This window comes from Erithacus rubecula (genome assembly GCF_903797595.1).
Source record: "Erithacus rubecula genome assembly, chromosome: 1".
NCBI classification, from domain to species: Eukaryota; Metazoa; Chordata; class Aves; order Passeriformes; family Muscicapidae; genus Erithacus; species Erithacus rubecula.
The window spans coordinates 72,958,876-72,975,715 of record NC_136658.1 but is presented as its reverse complement, the minus strand read 5'-3'; the positions used below and the strand labels follow the sequence as shown (position 1 = coordinate 72,975,715).

The 16,840-nt window shown below is 37.7% G+C and overlaps 1 protein-coding gene across 2 annotated transcripts in view; it reads right to left on the bottom strand.

Moving 5' to 3' along the window:
• The window catches only part of DCLK1 (doublecortin like kinase 1), a 228,149-nt gene that overhangs the window by 17,296 nt on the left and 194,013 nt on the right, over window positions 1–16,840 (bottom strand). For both annotated transcript variants that reach the window (XM_079304891.1, XM_079304890.1), the window contains exons 12-16: window positions 11,791–11,924; window positions 11,003–11,080; window positions 10,280–10,376; window positions 8,437–8,517; window positions 1,928–2,041 (exon numbers count right to left, since the gene is read on the bottom strand). In XM_079304891.1, coding sequence (XP_079161017.1) covers window positions 1,928–2,041; window positions 8,437–8,517; window positions 10,280–10,376; window positions 11,003–11,080; window positions 11,791–11,924 — 504 coding nt within the window. The remainder of the gene's footprint in view (window positions 1–1,927; window positions 2,042–8,436; window positions 8,518–10,279; window positions 10,377–11,002; window positions 11,081–11,790; window positions 11,925–16,840) is intronic.

Genomic DNA, 16,840 nt, shown 5'->3' with positions numbered 1-16,840 from the left:
TTCCTCATCTCTTCCCATAATCAAACCACTTTCTGAATTATGTAAAAGTATTCTAAACATTTCCACTTTATAGGCCAAGTTGCAGGATCAATCATGTAAGGATATGAAGTTTTCCCACAGAGATGATCACTAAAAATAATCTGTTAAATTTCCAAACACTAAAAAGTAAATAATAGCCATTAAGATTATGATTAATCATACACATTTTTTCCTGATGTTTTGCAGTGGACAAATTCACTACAGTGCCTTTTTCATTACTCAGGTGTTAAACTGCTGCAAACAATTCCTTGGCAAAGCAACTAGGGAAAATAAAAAAAAAAAGAGGAGGGCAGGGAAATTAAAAGCATAAAGGAGGCAAGGGATGGATGAGGACAGAGGCATCATTTCTTGCTTTTAAGATTTGAAGTCATTAGCATGGAGGATCTGAGCAGTAATTCTCATGGACAAGCGTGCTGGCAGTCCATTCAATAGGAACACGGTTTCAGCTAGTCTATAGAGAACATACCTGCAGTTCAGATGAGCAATGGGTATGTGATGTTTTAGTTGTGCGAGAGTTGCTGCAGTATTATTGCTTAAAAATGAAAATAAATAAATGCTGACTATGTTAGCTGATGACTGAGAAAACCTAGGAAAAGCATGAGGAACAACTTGCTTCCACGCTGAAGACATTCAGGGTAGGAAAGAGTAAAGAAAAAATATGAGAGAGGCACAGCTTGAAATTTTAAGTACTTATACCAAGTAACTTTGAGAGAGTATCCATTTTGCTGCACAAGCACTTCACACCTGTGAGCCAGATTGCATGTGCTGAGCTGAATTTATTTCATGCTGATTTAACTCAACACTGGAGGGGCTGAGCTGAGAAACATGAAAGTGGAAACAGTACAAGAAAGTGTACATGTGCAGTCACACCACCTGCAATTTATGGAAGCTGGGAATGAACACTGAGTAATCTGATATGGGAATGGTTACGTTTAACATGTCACATTTTTAGTGACTCTTGGAGTGTTCACATTACTATGAGTAATAAAGGAAAGCTTACAAACACAAGCAGATGTATCAAAAATGTGAAGGATGTGCATGTTACTATTCAATGGCATTAGTATGAATAATCTCTTCATATGCTGAATAGATCCTGTGTCTGTGTATTTCCTCACATATGTTCATCTGTGAGGAAAAAATACAATCATATGTGATGTATGCTCCTCTGAGGATGCCATTGAAACCTCAGTAAAGCGTGGTCAAAATTTTGGCCAAGCTTTGTTTCAGACACTCCAACATGTTCAAACCTAGAATGGCTCCACTAGAATTACAATGTGACAGAAGGCAGCAAGAAGTTCCATTCAGTCTTTACCCCACTAAATACTTCTGCTGACAGGGAAGCAGGTTGTGTGCAGCACTACAATGAAATGCTGCTGCCCAGCTAAATCTGAAGTGGCTAGACTAAGGCATGAAGGCAGCAGTGAGGCAGAGAGCAGAGAGCTCTCTTTCATGTCTTCAGAAAGGCTTAGGCTGCCATACAGATTTTCAGTTAAATTTTGAAGCAATTTCCATTTTAAGTGGTGCTGTCCTGCTACAGTCTCTGTGTGGCCTAAATCCATATGATGAGTCTGCTGCCAAGTTAAATGTCATGATCCCACAGTTCAAATTGTTGAATTTACATTGGAGTTAGGCCCCCTGATCTTCTGGTACAATGTGGACCTGTGTACTGTGTGTACAGTTGTATCTCCTAGGGCTGTTAAATAACAATGTGACTCACAAGGAGAATCAAAGGAGAAGCTGTGCAGGATACCAGTCTAACTGCCTTTACATTAATTAAACACTAGAATTATCTAAAGATTAACCCTCTCTGTTTTCTTCTGGTCTCCTAAACACAAAACTGTCTGGTGGGCAAATAAATCTGTTTCATCTGTGTATTTCAGATGCTTACTGCTATGACAGAAACTCCAGCTGCTGTGCTGTTCGGCTTAGGGCCTGTGTTGAAATGCTTCTTTATCTTCCCAGCTACTGAGAGCTGATGTTCATTCTCTGGAAGGCCATCATCCTGCAGATAAATAAAGCAAAATAAAACTTCAGAGAGGAAAGATGAAAAAAGAAGGAATTGTGAGGTGATTCTGATAGGTCCCATCAATACAGAAAAGCTTACAAAGTGTTTGTATTAAAATATGGGTCAATCATTGTCTCCATCAATATATTTAAGGTACTTACAAGATGAACATTTTATGGCACCAAGCAGTCTCTCTCTTCTTCTTTACTCAATATTTTCTTCTCAAACTTTAGGTAATGTTCATTAATAATAATTGTTAAACATTTCATTTTTCTTTCTACCATATCTTATTTACCACTACCCAGTTAATTTTATGCCCATTAATATTTCAAAGCTTGAGGATTTCATATGTGTTTAAGATCCTGTTTACTCACTACATAAATTTAATGATAATGACCTCAAAAGTAAAAAGTATCCAAGATATTACAAAAACAAGGGGCTGAGCTGGGACATTTCTCTTTTCAGCTGACATCCTACTGTGCAGAGCAAACCTGGATACCTGCACCTAGAAACACTGGCATCCCCCATGCTGAGGAGAAACTTCAGCAGAAAGAAGTTTGTGGTTTTGCATAAGTCTTGCATAAGTTTTTTAGAAATTGTAGAAAAGATCCTTATGCCTGAAAAATGTGCAAAAAGCCACTACTCAGTGAGACTTCCCCACTAGCAGAATATGCAGAATTACAGGCAACAAATATGCAGGATAGCTGAAACAGGAAACAAAATGTAGAACAGGCAAAATATTTTGGGTATCAGGTCACTGGCCATGTCATAGTCACATCTAACTGGTCCTGCATGGTGTGTGTAGGTACAAACAGCTGAAATAATTCTTGAACTCCACTTAGGGAAAATCCTAGCTGAATAAAGGCAAAGGAGACAAGATCAGAATATTGAGAGATGACAGACACTTTAAAAAAAAAAATTCAAACATTATGAGTGCCCTTAAAGAGTTACAGAGCTGCAGCAGTAAATCACGAGTTCAGTGAGCATATGGGAATTTTAGGAGGTTGGTAGGGTTTGTTATTTATTTAGCTTGGGGAGTTTGTGTTTAGAGATCCCTTACTCACCCCTTAACAAAAATGTCTCAGCTGGCAAAATATGGTCAAGTGCACACAGCTGCAAAACACAAAACAAAACAATACAACCCAGTAGCTGATTATTGTCTAGCACTAGGGAGTCCTGGCTCTTTGGTATATGACCCCTAAAAATAACCTGCTTCCCATTGACCTTGCCTTTCCCAGAAGAAAGCTAGTCTGTAAAGTGAACTCCTCTTCACAAGAGGGGGGAAGAAAAATAAAATCATTCTCTTGGCTTTCTTGACATGAAAGGCTGCCAAGCGTTCATGGCATCTTGTCAAAAGACTAAATTACAGAGAAGACAATAGTTACCAAGACTCTGGTCATATTTTATTGGTGAAGCACCACACCCACAATTTCAGTGACAACACTCCACAGACACATAATTAGGGCTCCAGCTTTTAGATTAAATAAATTTCCAGCTAAATTTAAGATGCAGCATAGGGATATATATCAGAATTCCTCTATTGTTACTAAGTTTTTATTACTACTGTTGGTGCCACCTGATGTTTAGTAGTTCTCTTTTATTCAAACACACTTTATAAACAAATCAATATGTATTAAACTGGCTCCTAGATTTACTTCAGTAATGTAGATAGCTATTGACAGCTGTTTAACTGAATACAAAGCAAGCTGCTCTGCAATTTTAAAAGGCAAGAAGCGAAAAAACCACCCATAATATCAAATTGATTAGAATCAGCAGGTTAATTTGTAGGATTGGAGAAGAGAGTAAACACTGCTGACAAGAATTTCATTGGGCTGCTGAAATTGGAGGGATGTCAAATCCTGAAGATGTTAACTGTTCCTTTCCCCTGTTTTAAGTCTTTGCTTTTGGCAGTGGATTGGGACCACAGAATTTAATCTCAGCTTTAGCATTAATTGCAGGATTTTTTAAAGGTGATCAGTGACTTTTTCTGCTCCATCCGGGAACTTTAAAGAGTCATGAGCTTCAGAAGATATTGACTGCTAATAGTCTGAAAGAAGAGCTGTCCTTTGCATACCTCAGAAGCTGAGCAGTAAAAAGAGTTTGAAAACTCTGGCCCAGAATTTGAGTTTTCACATGGACAGTATAAACTACTTGGAATGTTAACACATTTTCAGTTTTTGTTTTGGGGTGTTTTGGTCTTATGGAGCTTTTTTTTTGTTTGTTTGCTTTTGTTTTGGTGTTTTTTGTTTTTTGGGTTTTTTTTTGTTTTGTTTTGTTTTGTTTTTTTAGTTTTATCAGCCTCTATAAAATGGTCTATTTGCAAGAATTCAAAATAAAACAATAAAAAAGAAGCACAAGGTCTTGGAGTAATTCCAGTAATTGATAAAAACTGTTTTCATATTTGCATTGTTCTCTGTGGTAGAAGACATTGACACTCAAAGTAAAAAGAAGTGTTATAAAGATGCAATGAAGTTCAGGTTTCCCAGACTCCTACTGCCCTAAAGCATTTAGATCCGTTTCACAAGATGGTCACAAGAGGTTTATTTTCCAGGTCTAAAACCATCAGATTAATAGAACATAATACAATTAACAGCAGGAAATTAGAATAAATAGAAGTGCTAGAAAAGCTTTTGGACACTGCTTCCTTTAAGGATTTTAAAGAAATTATTTTTGTGCAGTGTCTTAGGGTGTAACCTAGTAGTGCAGCCGCAAAATAAGGAATGTCTTTTAAAATTAATTTTCTTACAAATGTTTAGCTTATTGATACTTATTGCTTGGTTATCCATTTCTTTTGCACACAAATTTCCAAGGCAGACATAGTGAGGGAAAAATATAAAAGCTTCATATTCTCTAATTGTTTTTAGGCTGGTGTGTGTCATCTTCCTCCTACAGCTACAACACACATTTTCTACTGATTATTTTAGCAGAGAAGGATTTATAGAATGCACATCATCCCTTTCAGCATTTAATGCTCAGTGATGTATGAGGAAACATTTCCTACTTATACGAAAAAGAATGAGTTTGTCCTGTAACTTATTTCAGGTTATCAATATCATTAAAGTTTAAAATACCAGACCTCAAACTTACTGCCACTTTTACAATTCTTTGGCTTTGCAAAAAAAATATTGAGCAGGTAAAGTAAAGATTTGGGCTCCCTGTAGGGGAAGTATAAACTGATGGATTTGTTTCCAGGTCTAAGTATACTGCATAGGAGAGATGACTCTAAATAAACAAAATGGAGGGGGCAAAGAACTGCTGCTGAATTGAATTTAGAATTCAAGATTTCCATCTGTGGCAGTGGCATATAGCCAACATCTTTTCAGGTTTTGTTTCTATGAATTGAAAACAGCTGGGATATTATTCACATCAATACTGCTTTGCTGGTCTGACTCTGACCATACCAAGTTCTGCAGTTTCCAAGAGGATTCCAGATATTTTTATAGCAAAAATTTAAACTGAAATGAGGGTTTGCTCCTACTGAAACTGTCAAAGCACATTCCAGGAATCTCAACAATTTACCAAGTAATCACATGGTAAGCAGCTATAAAGTAGAATGGTTATTTACAATCTACAAAATGGTTTTATACAGTGTAAGCAGTTACAACACTTCTATCAAAAGTTTGATCAAAGAGAGAAAATGTTCCTTAAAATTGTCAAAAAAACCACATGCCTGCTTTTCAAGCCAACTGTTCTATCTTGTATTTTAGCTGCAGATTTAACACTCTATGAATAGGTTCAAAACTGAAATAAGGGAAATGTTGCAGTGAACTCTATCCCAGGTGAAACTAATAGAGAAAGTATACTCCAGCATTTGACACCATGGAAAATTATTTAAGTATTTACCTGTGAAAATTCCATGTGCTATTTTTTCTCAGAAAGACAGTATACACATAATTGCTCAGGTAATTACCAGATATTGATTGCAGAGCCTTTTGTAAACAGGGATGAGTTCATTAATTCCCTGTCCTGAACCTGGGGAAATGAGGTGCAGGGAGGCTGTGCAACAGATTTGCAGCTGATCCAGAGAGTGATGTCAGAGGGATGTGTAGCTGGATCTGACACTGTACATTCTGCCTCTGTGCATCCACGAGCTGCCCCTGCTAGCTTACCTACTGATGCTGCACAGACACACGTCAGGGAGGTGCCCTTTCTCATGGAACCATTTAAGCACCTGCTTCAACTCAGCCATGTTCTTATTTCTTCTGATGTGAACTAGGATTGTAGTGCCCTCTAGTTAATTTGATGCCCAGTATTAAGTGCTTCCATGTGTGATGCCTTGAAATGGGAGTAATGTTTGGAATGTGTTAAAACACTTCACTGAACTGGTCCCAGTGCCCAGAAAAAATATATGGAGAACATAAGAGAATTCAAAACCACTTTTGATCTGCATTATGAACTATCTTTAGTGTAATGATACTGACTTGTTTCAGTTTTTAAAAGCAGCAGAAAAAAAAAGGAATTACAGAATTGTCATGGAATATTTGTTTGACTTATAGATAGAACTGATACAGGTTTTGATTGCTGAAAATTATTACCAGCACAAAACTACAAATGAAGCAGAGATAGACCAAAGATGAATTGATCAACCCATGTTGTTTCCAACAATGCATCACAGTCACTCTTTAAGAAGTAGTATATTTAGTAGAAGCAAGTGTATCTTGAACTATTAGTTCATGCCAACCAAATACTTAAGAACTTTGTGAGCCAAAAGATATACCCAGACCACTATATTTAATAAGCACCAATGGGATCATCCTCCAAAAATGTATTAAATTCTCTTTTCAGTCCATTTATAGCAGTTGTCTACATCACCTTCTGGCAAGGGGTTCTGCATGTTAACTTATTGCACAGAAAGTCAGGAATTTGCCAAGGTGCTTCAGTAACTAGAGGTCAGGGTTTTCTAGCAGAGGTCTGGAGGGTTAAAAGTCTTTAGTCCCAGTCTCCTCACCAGCATGTACAATTGAGGGCAGGGAAGCAGATCCTCATGTCACCTGCACACCACCACCATTGGGTTACTGCTAAAGAGATGCACTTCCTTTTTATACATCACACTAAAATGGCTTTCTAAAACCCACCATGGTGTAACAATGTTTAAAAATGAAATATCTGGAAGTAACATTAACATTTCAAATATATATTTTCAGAAGAAATGGAAGAATAGTGAGCAATTCCTTAAGTGGTGTAAGCAAGTGACATTTCAGTAATTTCAGCAGCAGTGTGCAGGCTGACACTGAGGGTCACTTGGCCTCTCTGTGACTTCTGATCAGCCACTTCCAGCTCTTCCTCTTCAGCACTCCAGAAATCTCCACACATCCTCCTCCCATGGAGACTGAGAGACCCCTCAATCACCACAAGGTGATTATAAATCACCTCAATTGCTACAGAGAATTATAAACTCTGACAGAGCACTATGTCCAAGGACAGCCCCTGGATTGAAGGAAAATTAATATTTCAGCTGCTTGAATGCCATCTTCAAAATGAAAAGATTTTCATCAGACATTGTCCTGGATCCTTGCACTCTTCATATACCACAGAAGGGCTCTGCATGTTAATAGCATTTACAATTTTAAAATAGAGATTTGGGTAATAAGTGAACCCTCCAAGTTTAAAGCATGTACTTGGTTTATACTTAACTGATCACTTTTACTCTGACTATATGGAGGATACTTTCATAAAAAAATTAATATCTGAGGTGACTGTATATTTGAATTTTTAGAATAGCATTTTAGTGAGAAAGGGATTTTGTATAAAGCAACTTAGGGACCAAAGAGTATTCCAGGGAGGACTGCACACTCAAACTTGCAACAAACTAAATGAAGCATTATTTCTTCTTCCTTTATCTTTTTTCACTGTTCATCCCAATTGTGCTTCTTTTCTCAGCTGTCCCTTCTGAATTGGAATATAGATTATCTCAGATTTTTATTTCTTGTCATCTAAATATTTTAAGAAAAGTTAAATAGTCTGGAATAATTAACAAATCTTAAATACCATCAAAAGCTAAATATGATTCAAAATGTTTCCCTGTTCCATTCTGGATCAAGTGGGCTTAACAGTGTGGACTGCATTTCAGCAACTCCTAATCATGACTGAGATTTCTGAGTCCACCTGATCTCAGGAGAGCAAAATGTGTCACTGAACCTGCAAGCTGAGTGTTAGAGATATACATTCATCAAATAGGATTGAGATTTGTTGAAAGTCCATTTCAGAGAAAATGTAGCTGAGCACACACGAAATAGTGAAAACTCCAAGGTACATAATACACTAAATCAGCTTGTAACCCAGCTTATTTCCAGTTAAATGTGTGGCATCCTTAGAATGTGCTGGCTTCCAAAAGGGCATAGCAAGGACTTGACAGAAAAGAGCTCAAAAGTGCCAAGTCTGAAAATACTTACATTAACCCATGGATGCTCAAGAACTTGCAAGGCTGAGAATCGCAGATCTACATCTACTTGAAGCATCATTGTGATAAGTTCCTGAGGAATTGAATATAGGGTCAAATTTAAAGAACACTTTTAAAGAACAAATCAATATTTCATTCACTTAAGAACTCTTAAACTGATGTTGTAAGAGTTCTCAAAGAGAGAGTGAACTACCACCTGCAAAAATATAATATTATTAAAAAAATAGTAAAACTATTAACTGATGAACTCTTAGCTGAACTTTTAAATCAATATCTAACAGTACCTTGAGAAGCTAGAAGACAGTTCTGAGTTATAATTCTGAAGCCACTGTTTAAGGGAAAAGCACTTAATACATAATCTGCAAAACAGAGGGTCCCATGCAATTAGATTAGCTTCCCATTAAGAAAGAGCCAATTCCTCTGTAGGAAAAAAAAAGCCAGTTTTACTTTATACTCTTGTATAAATGATGTAGAAGAAAAAAACCCCAACTTAAAACCATTATTTTTCATCCTCTGATTTTCCCTGCAATTACCTTGATAATTTCATCCACAGAGCGCAGTGCATGGATACAGGATGGTAATATGACAGCAAATAAAGGTGCATCACCAAAGACCAAAGCTAGTAATTCTTAGTCACAAGAATAACTTATATGGACAGGCTAAGGCTTCAAACCAGAAATTTTAGACAGAACTATTTGGCAGAAGGAGTTTTACAGGAAAAAACATTGGCAAAGGAGTAGCAGGGTTCCCACTAATGATGCCATGAAATAATGCCTGCTACATCACAATGATTTGTCTTAGAGGATTTCCAACTCTATGACTGATCTCATTCATTAATCTTATTAGTTAACAAGCAAAAATGCTAGTCCTGATCACCCTCCATATACCTGTAAAGGCAGGATGTAACTCTCCAAAGCATGGAGATTCAGAGCTACTCTCATTCACCTCCAAATTTCACTTTTTATTTTTCTTGTGATTAATCAAACACTACCACACTGATGGAAACAGGAACAGTTTTCCGTAGATTTGCCTTACAGACTAGAGAAGTAAACTGACTGAAAGTAAGCACTTATCTATCTACAGAATGACCATATGATTTTTTTTACTTACACATATGTGTTACGTCTCTGTCCACATATATTTATACATATAATCATAGTGAATGCCAGATCCCTGGAAAAATCTTTGAGTTAAACTGTTTCTCTAATGCATTGGTGAGAGTTAAAAAACCTGATCTGCTCTGCAAGTGTAATGAACTCTGTCAAGGTCTGTATCTGTAAATAATTATATCTGCCTTAGCACACCAAAGACTTCAGGTCAAGAGCTGTGACCAGAACAAGTCTGTATTTCATACCAGTCTGCAACTATAAGGCAATGGGAGGCCTAGTTCTTTGACAGAAAGAAACAACAGACATAACATCTAATGGGGTTAACAAGGGAATCAGCCTCCCCATAATATTATTAGATGATGTTCAAAGGCTCCAGGTTGGTACCTGGTCCCCCTCACAAGTGCATGTAAAGCACAGTCCAAGGAGCTTTCAAGCTAAGAAGTGAATTACTTTAATTTTTTCTTAATCAATAAGGGCTGCTGGTGTCTCTTTTGTGTGAGAAATTATATAAGACACGATGTCCATTTCAGAATGGGGTCCATTTCAGAACCACCTGGAGTCTAAGAGACAGTAACCAAATGCAACATAATTGGTGACCCAGAGGAATTTATAGGTGCAGCAGGAGATACATGAGATATGTCAAATACAACACTGTGAAAGGACAACATGAATGAGGCACTCCCACTGGAAATAATATTGTGGAATACCATCAACTAAACAACTCACCTTTGCAGAGTCAGAAACATTGTCCCAATATGGAGATGGAAAATCCATCTGTCCCATCAAAATCTGATCAAAAAGCACTTCTTGGTCATCTCCACTTCTGTAAAGTAAAAACCAAAGAAAACCAACAACACAACCTAAAGAAAAATTATTTTCAGATGTGGTTCAATAGACTTCTTAAAATTGCTTTTAATTTTTTATGCCTTAGTATGCTTTTGGAAGCTATTGATTGCCCCAAACATGCAGCAATGGGTGATAATGGTGAGATCATAAAACACAGTGCGTTTGGTACACGCTTTCTTTCTCCTTATCTTTATGCTTGTTCACAACTTTGCAATTGCTTTGAGAGGATAAAATATCTGACATGTCCTTATTAACTGGCTTCCATTTAAATTACCTTTTACCCATCACAAAATATGTTGCATTTTGTTCATGAAAGAACAGTGTATTTAAAACTTCAGGCAAAGGCACGCAGATCCTGTAATGAAGGCTCTGGTTTTGCAATGCAATGAAGTTAAAACTACAATAAACAAACATGAGACAGTGATTTTACCATAAAATAGCAGACATTTATGGGGCTTGTGTAGAACACTATGCAGAGCTCAGGAAAAAAAAATCAACCCCTATGAGCAGAGAACTTATCCCAGTGGGAATGTCTGTGCTTAATGTGCAAGGAGCACAGGACCAATTCACGTAACAAGGATGGTTGAATAGATCAGTCCATACCCACGGAATGGAGGAAAACCACAGAGCAGGATGTAAGTAATCACACCCGCTGCCCAGATGTCCACCTTCAAGCCATATCTAGAAGTTGAGAGACATGGTCAGACACATACAATTCTTACAGACTACAGTGCAAGAACAGAGGAAATACGTTCAGAATCATTAATAATTTCTTATAAATTCTCATGTGAACTTTTTCTACCTACAAATCCTCATTCTGCTATCAAATATTTTTTACCTTTACATGTTAAAATTGCATTAGATCAGAATGTATGAGTGCACAGAAGACATTGGGCTGTATTCTTCAGTTAGTTAACTAATTCAAGTTGAGTTAACTTTAGTGATGCCTGTCAACATGAAGTCTGCAAAGGTGAAACAGGCTGCTCAAGCCAGCAGGGGTTTCCTCTGTGGACCATATCAGAAGAGTGTGTGATAATGAAATAGAATTAAGTGAATGGTAGTTAGCAGTCTCTAGAGAGCAGAATTGCTTCCACTGTATCTGCAAATGGCTAGTTAGTCACTCAAGGTAAAGCTGAAGAGTTTAAGGCCAACAATGGGAAGAGTTTGACTGATATAACTCTAAAGCCAGCCTACTCTGAACTGGTTTGGGTAAAACAGCCTCCACAGGTCCCTTCCATGTGTATTTTCTATGAGCCATGACCATGATTCTTCATCGCAGCCAACCAAAGGCAGCACAAAAAATGTTAACTGTAAGAACTCCACTCTGGCACAATGGCAAGAATGTGCTCCACTGAGTACACTTCAATCTATCACCACTAGAAGTGATTTACCCAGTTTCAGCGATGATTTCTGGAGCTACATATGTTGGGGTCCCACAGACAGTGTATAGAGGTCCATCCACAATTGTTGCTAGGCCAAAGTCTCCCAACTTCAGGGACTTGCTTCCATCTTGGTGTTCATAAACCTAAATCAGGAGAAAAATTGAAAGCTTTACTACAAAACCATCAAGGCAATTACTATATTCACTTGCTAACTGCCTGAAATGTTCTTTACTATTTACAGGGTTTTTTTTCTCCTTGCCTTTAATGTATTTCTCTTCATGCTTTGAAAAATCACAGACAATTTGGACAACTTCCCTCAAATGCAGTCAGGATGATTTGGAAAGATTTATCTTACTACCTGTCCAACAAAAGATGTCCCACTTGCTAGATGCTAAAACCTAGAAGCAAATCATGACCTTCCAACAGTGGCTTTCCTAAGTGTAGGAGGGTTGAGTTTATTCATTTTACTTGCAGAGAGCATAAAGGTTTGCACAGAAACTTCAACTACTTAGGTAATACAAAAGTGACTGTGCTGATAGCAGTTCCAGGCTCTTGTCTGTGTGCTGAAGCCCCAAGACACAAATCTAGCTGGAGTATTTCACCTAGAAATACTGTCCTCTCCTTGGGTGACTCTGACACACCAGTGAGTGTCTTACTGGCACGGCAGCATCAAGATCAACGGGACATAAGCAGTGAGGGCTGCTAATGGGTATAGATGAAAATCCTGTCTGAAAACCTGGTCTTCACAGCAGCAACATGATCTTTCATGGGGGCTTTATGAGTGCAAAGGGAGTTTATGATGCAGTCACATGAAAGAAAAAAAGAAGTAGAAACATCAGTAAAAATTACATAATTTTAAAAGCTGGCTAAGAGCAAAAGAATGTCTTTAAACCTGCAAACATTGAGAACTAATGTCTTAGGGTGACTTGTATCCCCCATCATCTGCTTATGCCAGACACTGAGTTCTGTGCCTTTAAGGCTAGATCCCATTAAAAAAGAATTAAAATAAAAAATACAAAAATGTATCTAAATTACACACGAGACTGTAAGCGTATCTTTAATCAAGGTGTTGGTTTGAGTTTTTGCTTCCCATTTTGGATTGTTTTTCTACAATAGCACCTTAATAACGGAAACAGTCTACAGGAGACCTTTTTATAATATATATGCATCATTTTATTATTTTGCAACCCAAACAAAAGCCCTATGCAGTCTGGATCACCACTAGTGATATCATGTAAACAATTTGCAGCAAAGCTGTGCAAAAATAATAGGTATCACACTGCCTAATCAAAACAAAAATTATCCTTTTTATACGTATCTTGACCAGCTACTCCTACATCCAAAATCACATTTATCTACAACTGTTTTAAGAAGAAAATCCTAGATTTTTTTCTTATAAAAATACAATAAATTTTAAATGGGACCCTTGAAGAGTTCACTTGGAGCAAAAATAAATTTTTTAAGTCTATCCCCAGTTTCCTACAGATCTGCTATTGCTCATAATAATTAGTTATATTATACAGCTCTCATCCCCCAGTTCCTTGTTTGTTAATCTTAGTCATTGCTAGAGAGAAAACCCCTCTCTGTCCTGAATCCCTGCTTACCAGGTGATACAGCCACAAGCAGACATTCAGAATACACAAAATTCTTCTCCTCTCCTTATGTTACTTTTAAGAATTCAACTGGATCTTTAAGAGGACCAGCAATTTATAATGGATTCACATTTCTCTTCTACTAAGCCAGAAAAAAGTTATGTTTATAGAAAAGCACTGGGAAAAAAAAAAAAGCAATTATGGTTTTATTCAAAACACAGCTTGTTAAATACATCTGGTTCCTGAAACTAAAGAAAGTGCTCTCTGAAATGGCAGTAATAAATCTAATTTCAACAACAGTTTTAATTAAAGTCTAGAGACTAGGGTTTTAAATATTCAGTTGCTGAAATATGTAAAGTGTGCACTTAGACATCAAGAGCTGAATCTGGCCTAATTAGTATTTCATATTCTGTTTCATGCAGTTATCATTTACAAAGTCCTGTCTGAGCTGTGCTAACCTAGCATACATTCATAACTTCCTTCCTTCCATAGACCACACCTTGTGTGATTCATCCACACCAGAAGTTAATTACAGAAGAGGTTTGTTTGGCAATATTTACCTATGCAGAAGGTTTGGTACAGTGTATTTTCTAGTATTCTGCCTCATCTGTTTCAAGGAATTACTTTGCTTGGAAAACTACTTCAGCTGACTTATAAAAATGAAGAAAGTAACTTTTCCTCACCCTGTTATAACTGCATATAAAAAGAGCCCAATCTGAAGCTGTGGTATGTTACTTGCCAGTCAAGGAATGGGAAAGATAATTTAATGCTCATGTTATTCAGAATAAATATATATGTTCCTGCATTTAAATACTGAAGGGCAATTAAAGAAATGGGGATTAGTGAAAATTACCCACTATGTAGTGCTTTCACTGTTTTAACTAAGCTATAAAACTGTGTAATTGTACTACACTAATTGAATGCAGCCACACATAATTGTATGCCACCATATGCATCCTATTAGAATAAAGACTGTCAGTATTTTCTAAGCTGCTCTTGTGATCAGTGCAGATGGCAACAGTCAGAGAAGTTGTTCTCTAGGGTTTATTATATGGCTATAAAGACATCCCATGACTTGACAAAATAAACGTTCTAAATAGCAACAATTATGAAAAATGTTCCAATTAAAACATGGAAGACTCCCTAGAGAATAAAAAAAATAAACAAAAATGCAAAAACATCACAGGTATTCCGCACACCCTAACTTTTGGACAGTTGACCATTAGGTGGACTTTACATGCCTTGAGGATAGTATGAAATATTTAAGCAGTTAAAAAAAATGGGTGCTGCAGACACGACAGGTTCACACACACAAAGATTTATTAGCAGGATCTAGAGCTGGTCTCACACATCAACTCTAAGCCTGAAAGTTACTTTTGGGAAGAAGGAAGAATGAAAAGAGACAAAGGAGGAGGTGAAAGGAAAGGCTCTACCAGGGGCAGGTAAGATATGAAATAAAGCAGTTCCAGGTGAGCATCCTCTTCTCATCTCATTCTTCAGAGCAGCATGCTCCCCTCCACTCCCCATGTTTTCCTGTAGCAACCCTACAGGCTGCTCATCCTCCCTGTTGTCTCTTCCCTGCTAATGAGGATGTTTAGCCCCAGGACATGCTCCTCTAAACCTAAAGTTACAATCCATGAGTTGGAAAAGGGTGTGGGAGACAGGGCTGGTTCTCACACCAGTGGCCAGGAGAACAAGCTATAACAACACAACCAGGGTTTGTAAATGCAACACCATGACAGTAGCAGAGGGAAAGCCACAGCACAAGAACAAGAAGGGAAAAATTCCACCACGACCACTTAGGTGAAGGGTTAAAGAGCTGCAAGGAAAAGGGCAGGCTAAAAAAGGCAAGTAGAAGGTGTTTAGCAAAAGAAATGCTGAGACCCATGTTGCATTTTTCAAGTGTTTTGTAAATACCATAAAAATAACACAAGTTGCAGTTTTGTGACATAAGGAACCACACACCCCATTTGACAGCTGTGATAAAGGCAGAAAGGTTCAGAGACATTGAGGCCACAGGCAGACAATGTCAGAACTAGGGTCAGAGTTCAGGTAAGGCTGGTTCCAAAGCACTCTTCAAAAGCAGCACTTGTTTCTTTCAAGGACCTGATAAACCTTAAGAATTAATGCAATTTGTGAATCAAATGCTGGCTTTTGAGAATTAGGATGTTGCAAAAGGTTAAATGCTGCATCCTAACAGCTCAGTCTCAAAAGCAATGGAATTTTCCAGTACAACTCTGGAAAAGTCACTCAGAAATAATTCAGCTGCAATGAGAACAATGTGATCATTCCCACTAGTGTGTAATTACCAGAAAAGCTGAACAGGCAAATCTAATACCTGCCCTGCTGTCTTCACCTCCTGCCCACACCTCCTGCCCACCACTTTCACCCAGAATTTTAACTCTGACAACAATGGAGTTTAGGCATTTACAGGCAAGTCAAGACAGCAGCAGAGTGAGGCTTGTCCCAGACCAAGACCCTCTGCACACTCCAGGAACAGCATAAATGAATCCTGGCATGGGATTGCTACAACATCTCTATACAGCCACCTATCAACACCAGCACCAGAAATTAAAAGGAACAAAAGGGCCAAGAAAGGTGTATCAGTCATCAGTGTCTAGTGAAATTTCCACCCAGAGTGTTTTCAGCAGTTTCTGGAAAATGAGGGCAGGTTACTTCCTCACCCAGGACCTGCCACTAGAGGAACTTCTACTGTAAAAATCCCAGTGCCTCTAAGTTTAATAATATCTGCTGGAGTCAACTTTCCCATAAAACCTCTCAGTTGTCAAGCAGGACTAAATGCATTAAGTCATGGCTGAGAAAACACTGCTGAGAGAACTGATATTCTATGATTCTATGAACATTGTTTTATGGTTGCAGAATTTATGGAGAATTGGGACATCTTGATATTGGAACATGTCAGCAAATTTGTGAAAACTCAGAACAGTGAAATAAGCTAATTTCTCAGGACAAGTGAAACTATGTGGAGGATACAACTGCTGCAGTCAAGTGTGCAAAATTCTCACCAGAAAGACTTATGCCAGGGTACATTTTCCACTGTCTTCAGTGGATTAGGCTCATACAGATTTAGTCAGAAAAATAAAGATTTACATTGTCTGTTTGTAAAAGTGGCTCAATAAAAAGTCCTATAGGATTATTTCAAGATGCAGTAAGGGAAGGACAATGAATTCTCTTCCTGGCTTTGCTCTGATGCAGACATTACTAGGGCACAGCATTTACATGCACCATACTTGTAAAACTAAAGGATTGCTAACTATTTAGGCAGGAACAAAAGTACAGAAGAGTCTGCTGAGGAAAGAACACTTATATTTATGACAAGCTTGAAATTATCCTGCAGTTTACTAGAAGGTTACTTCTAGTGATCCCAGGAATAACTCGGCTGTTGTGTCCCATGGAACAATCTAGACATACCACCTCATATTATTGTACTTCCTGTGACAGCTGGT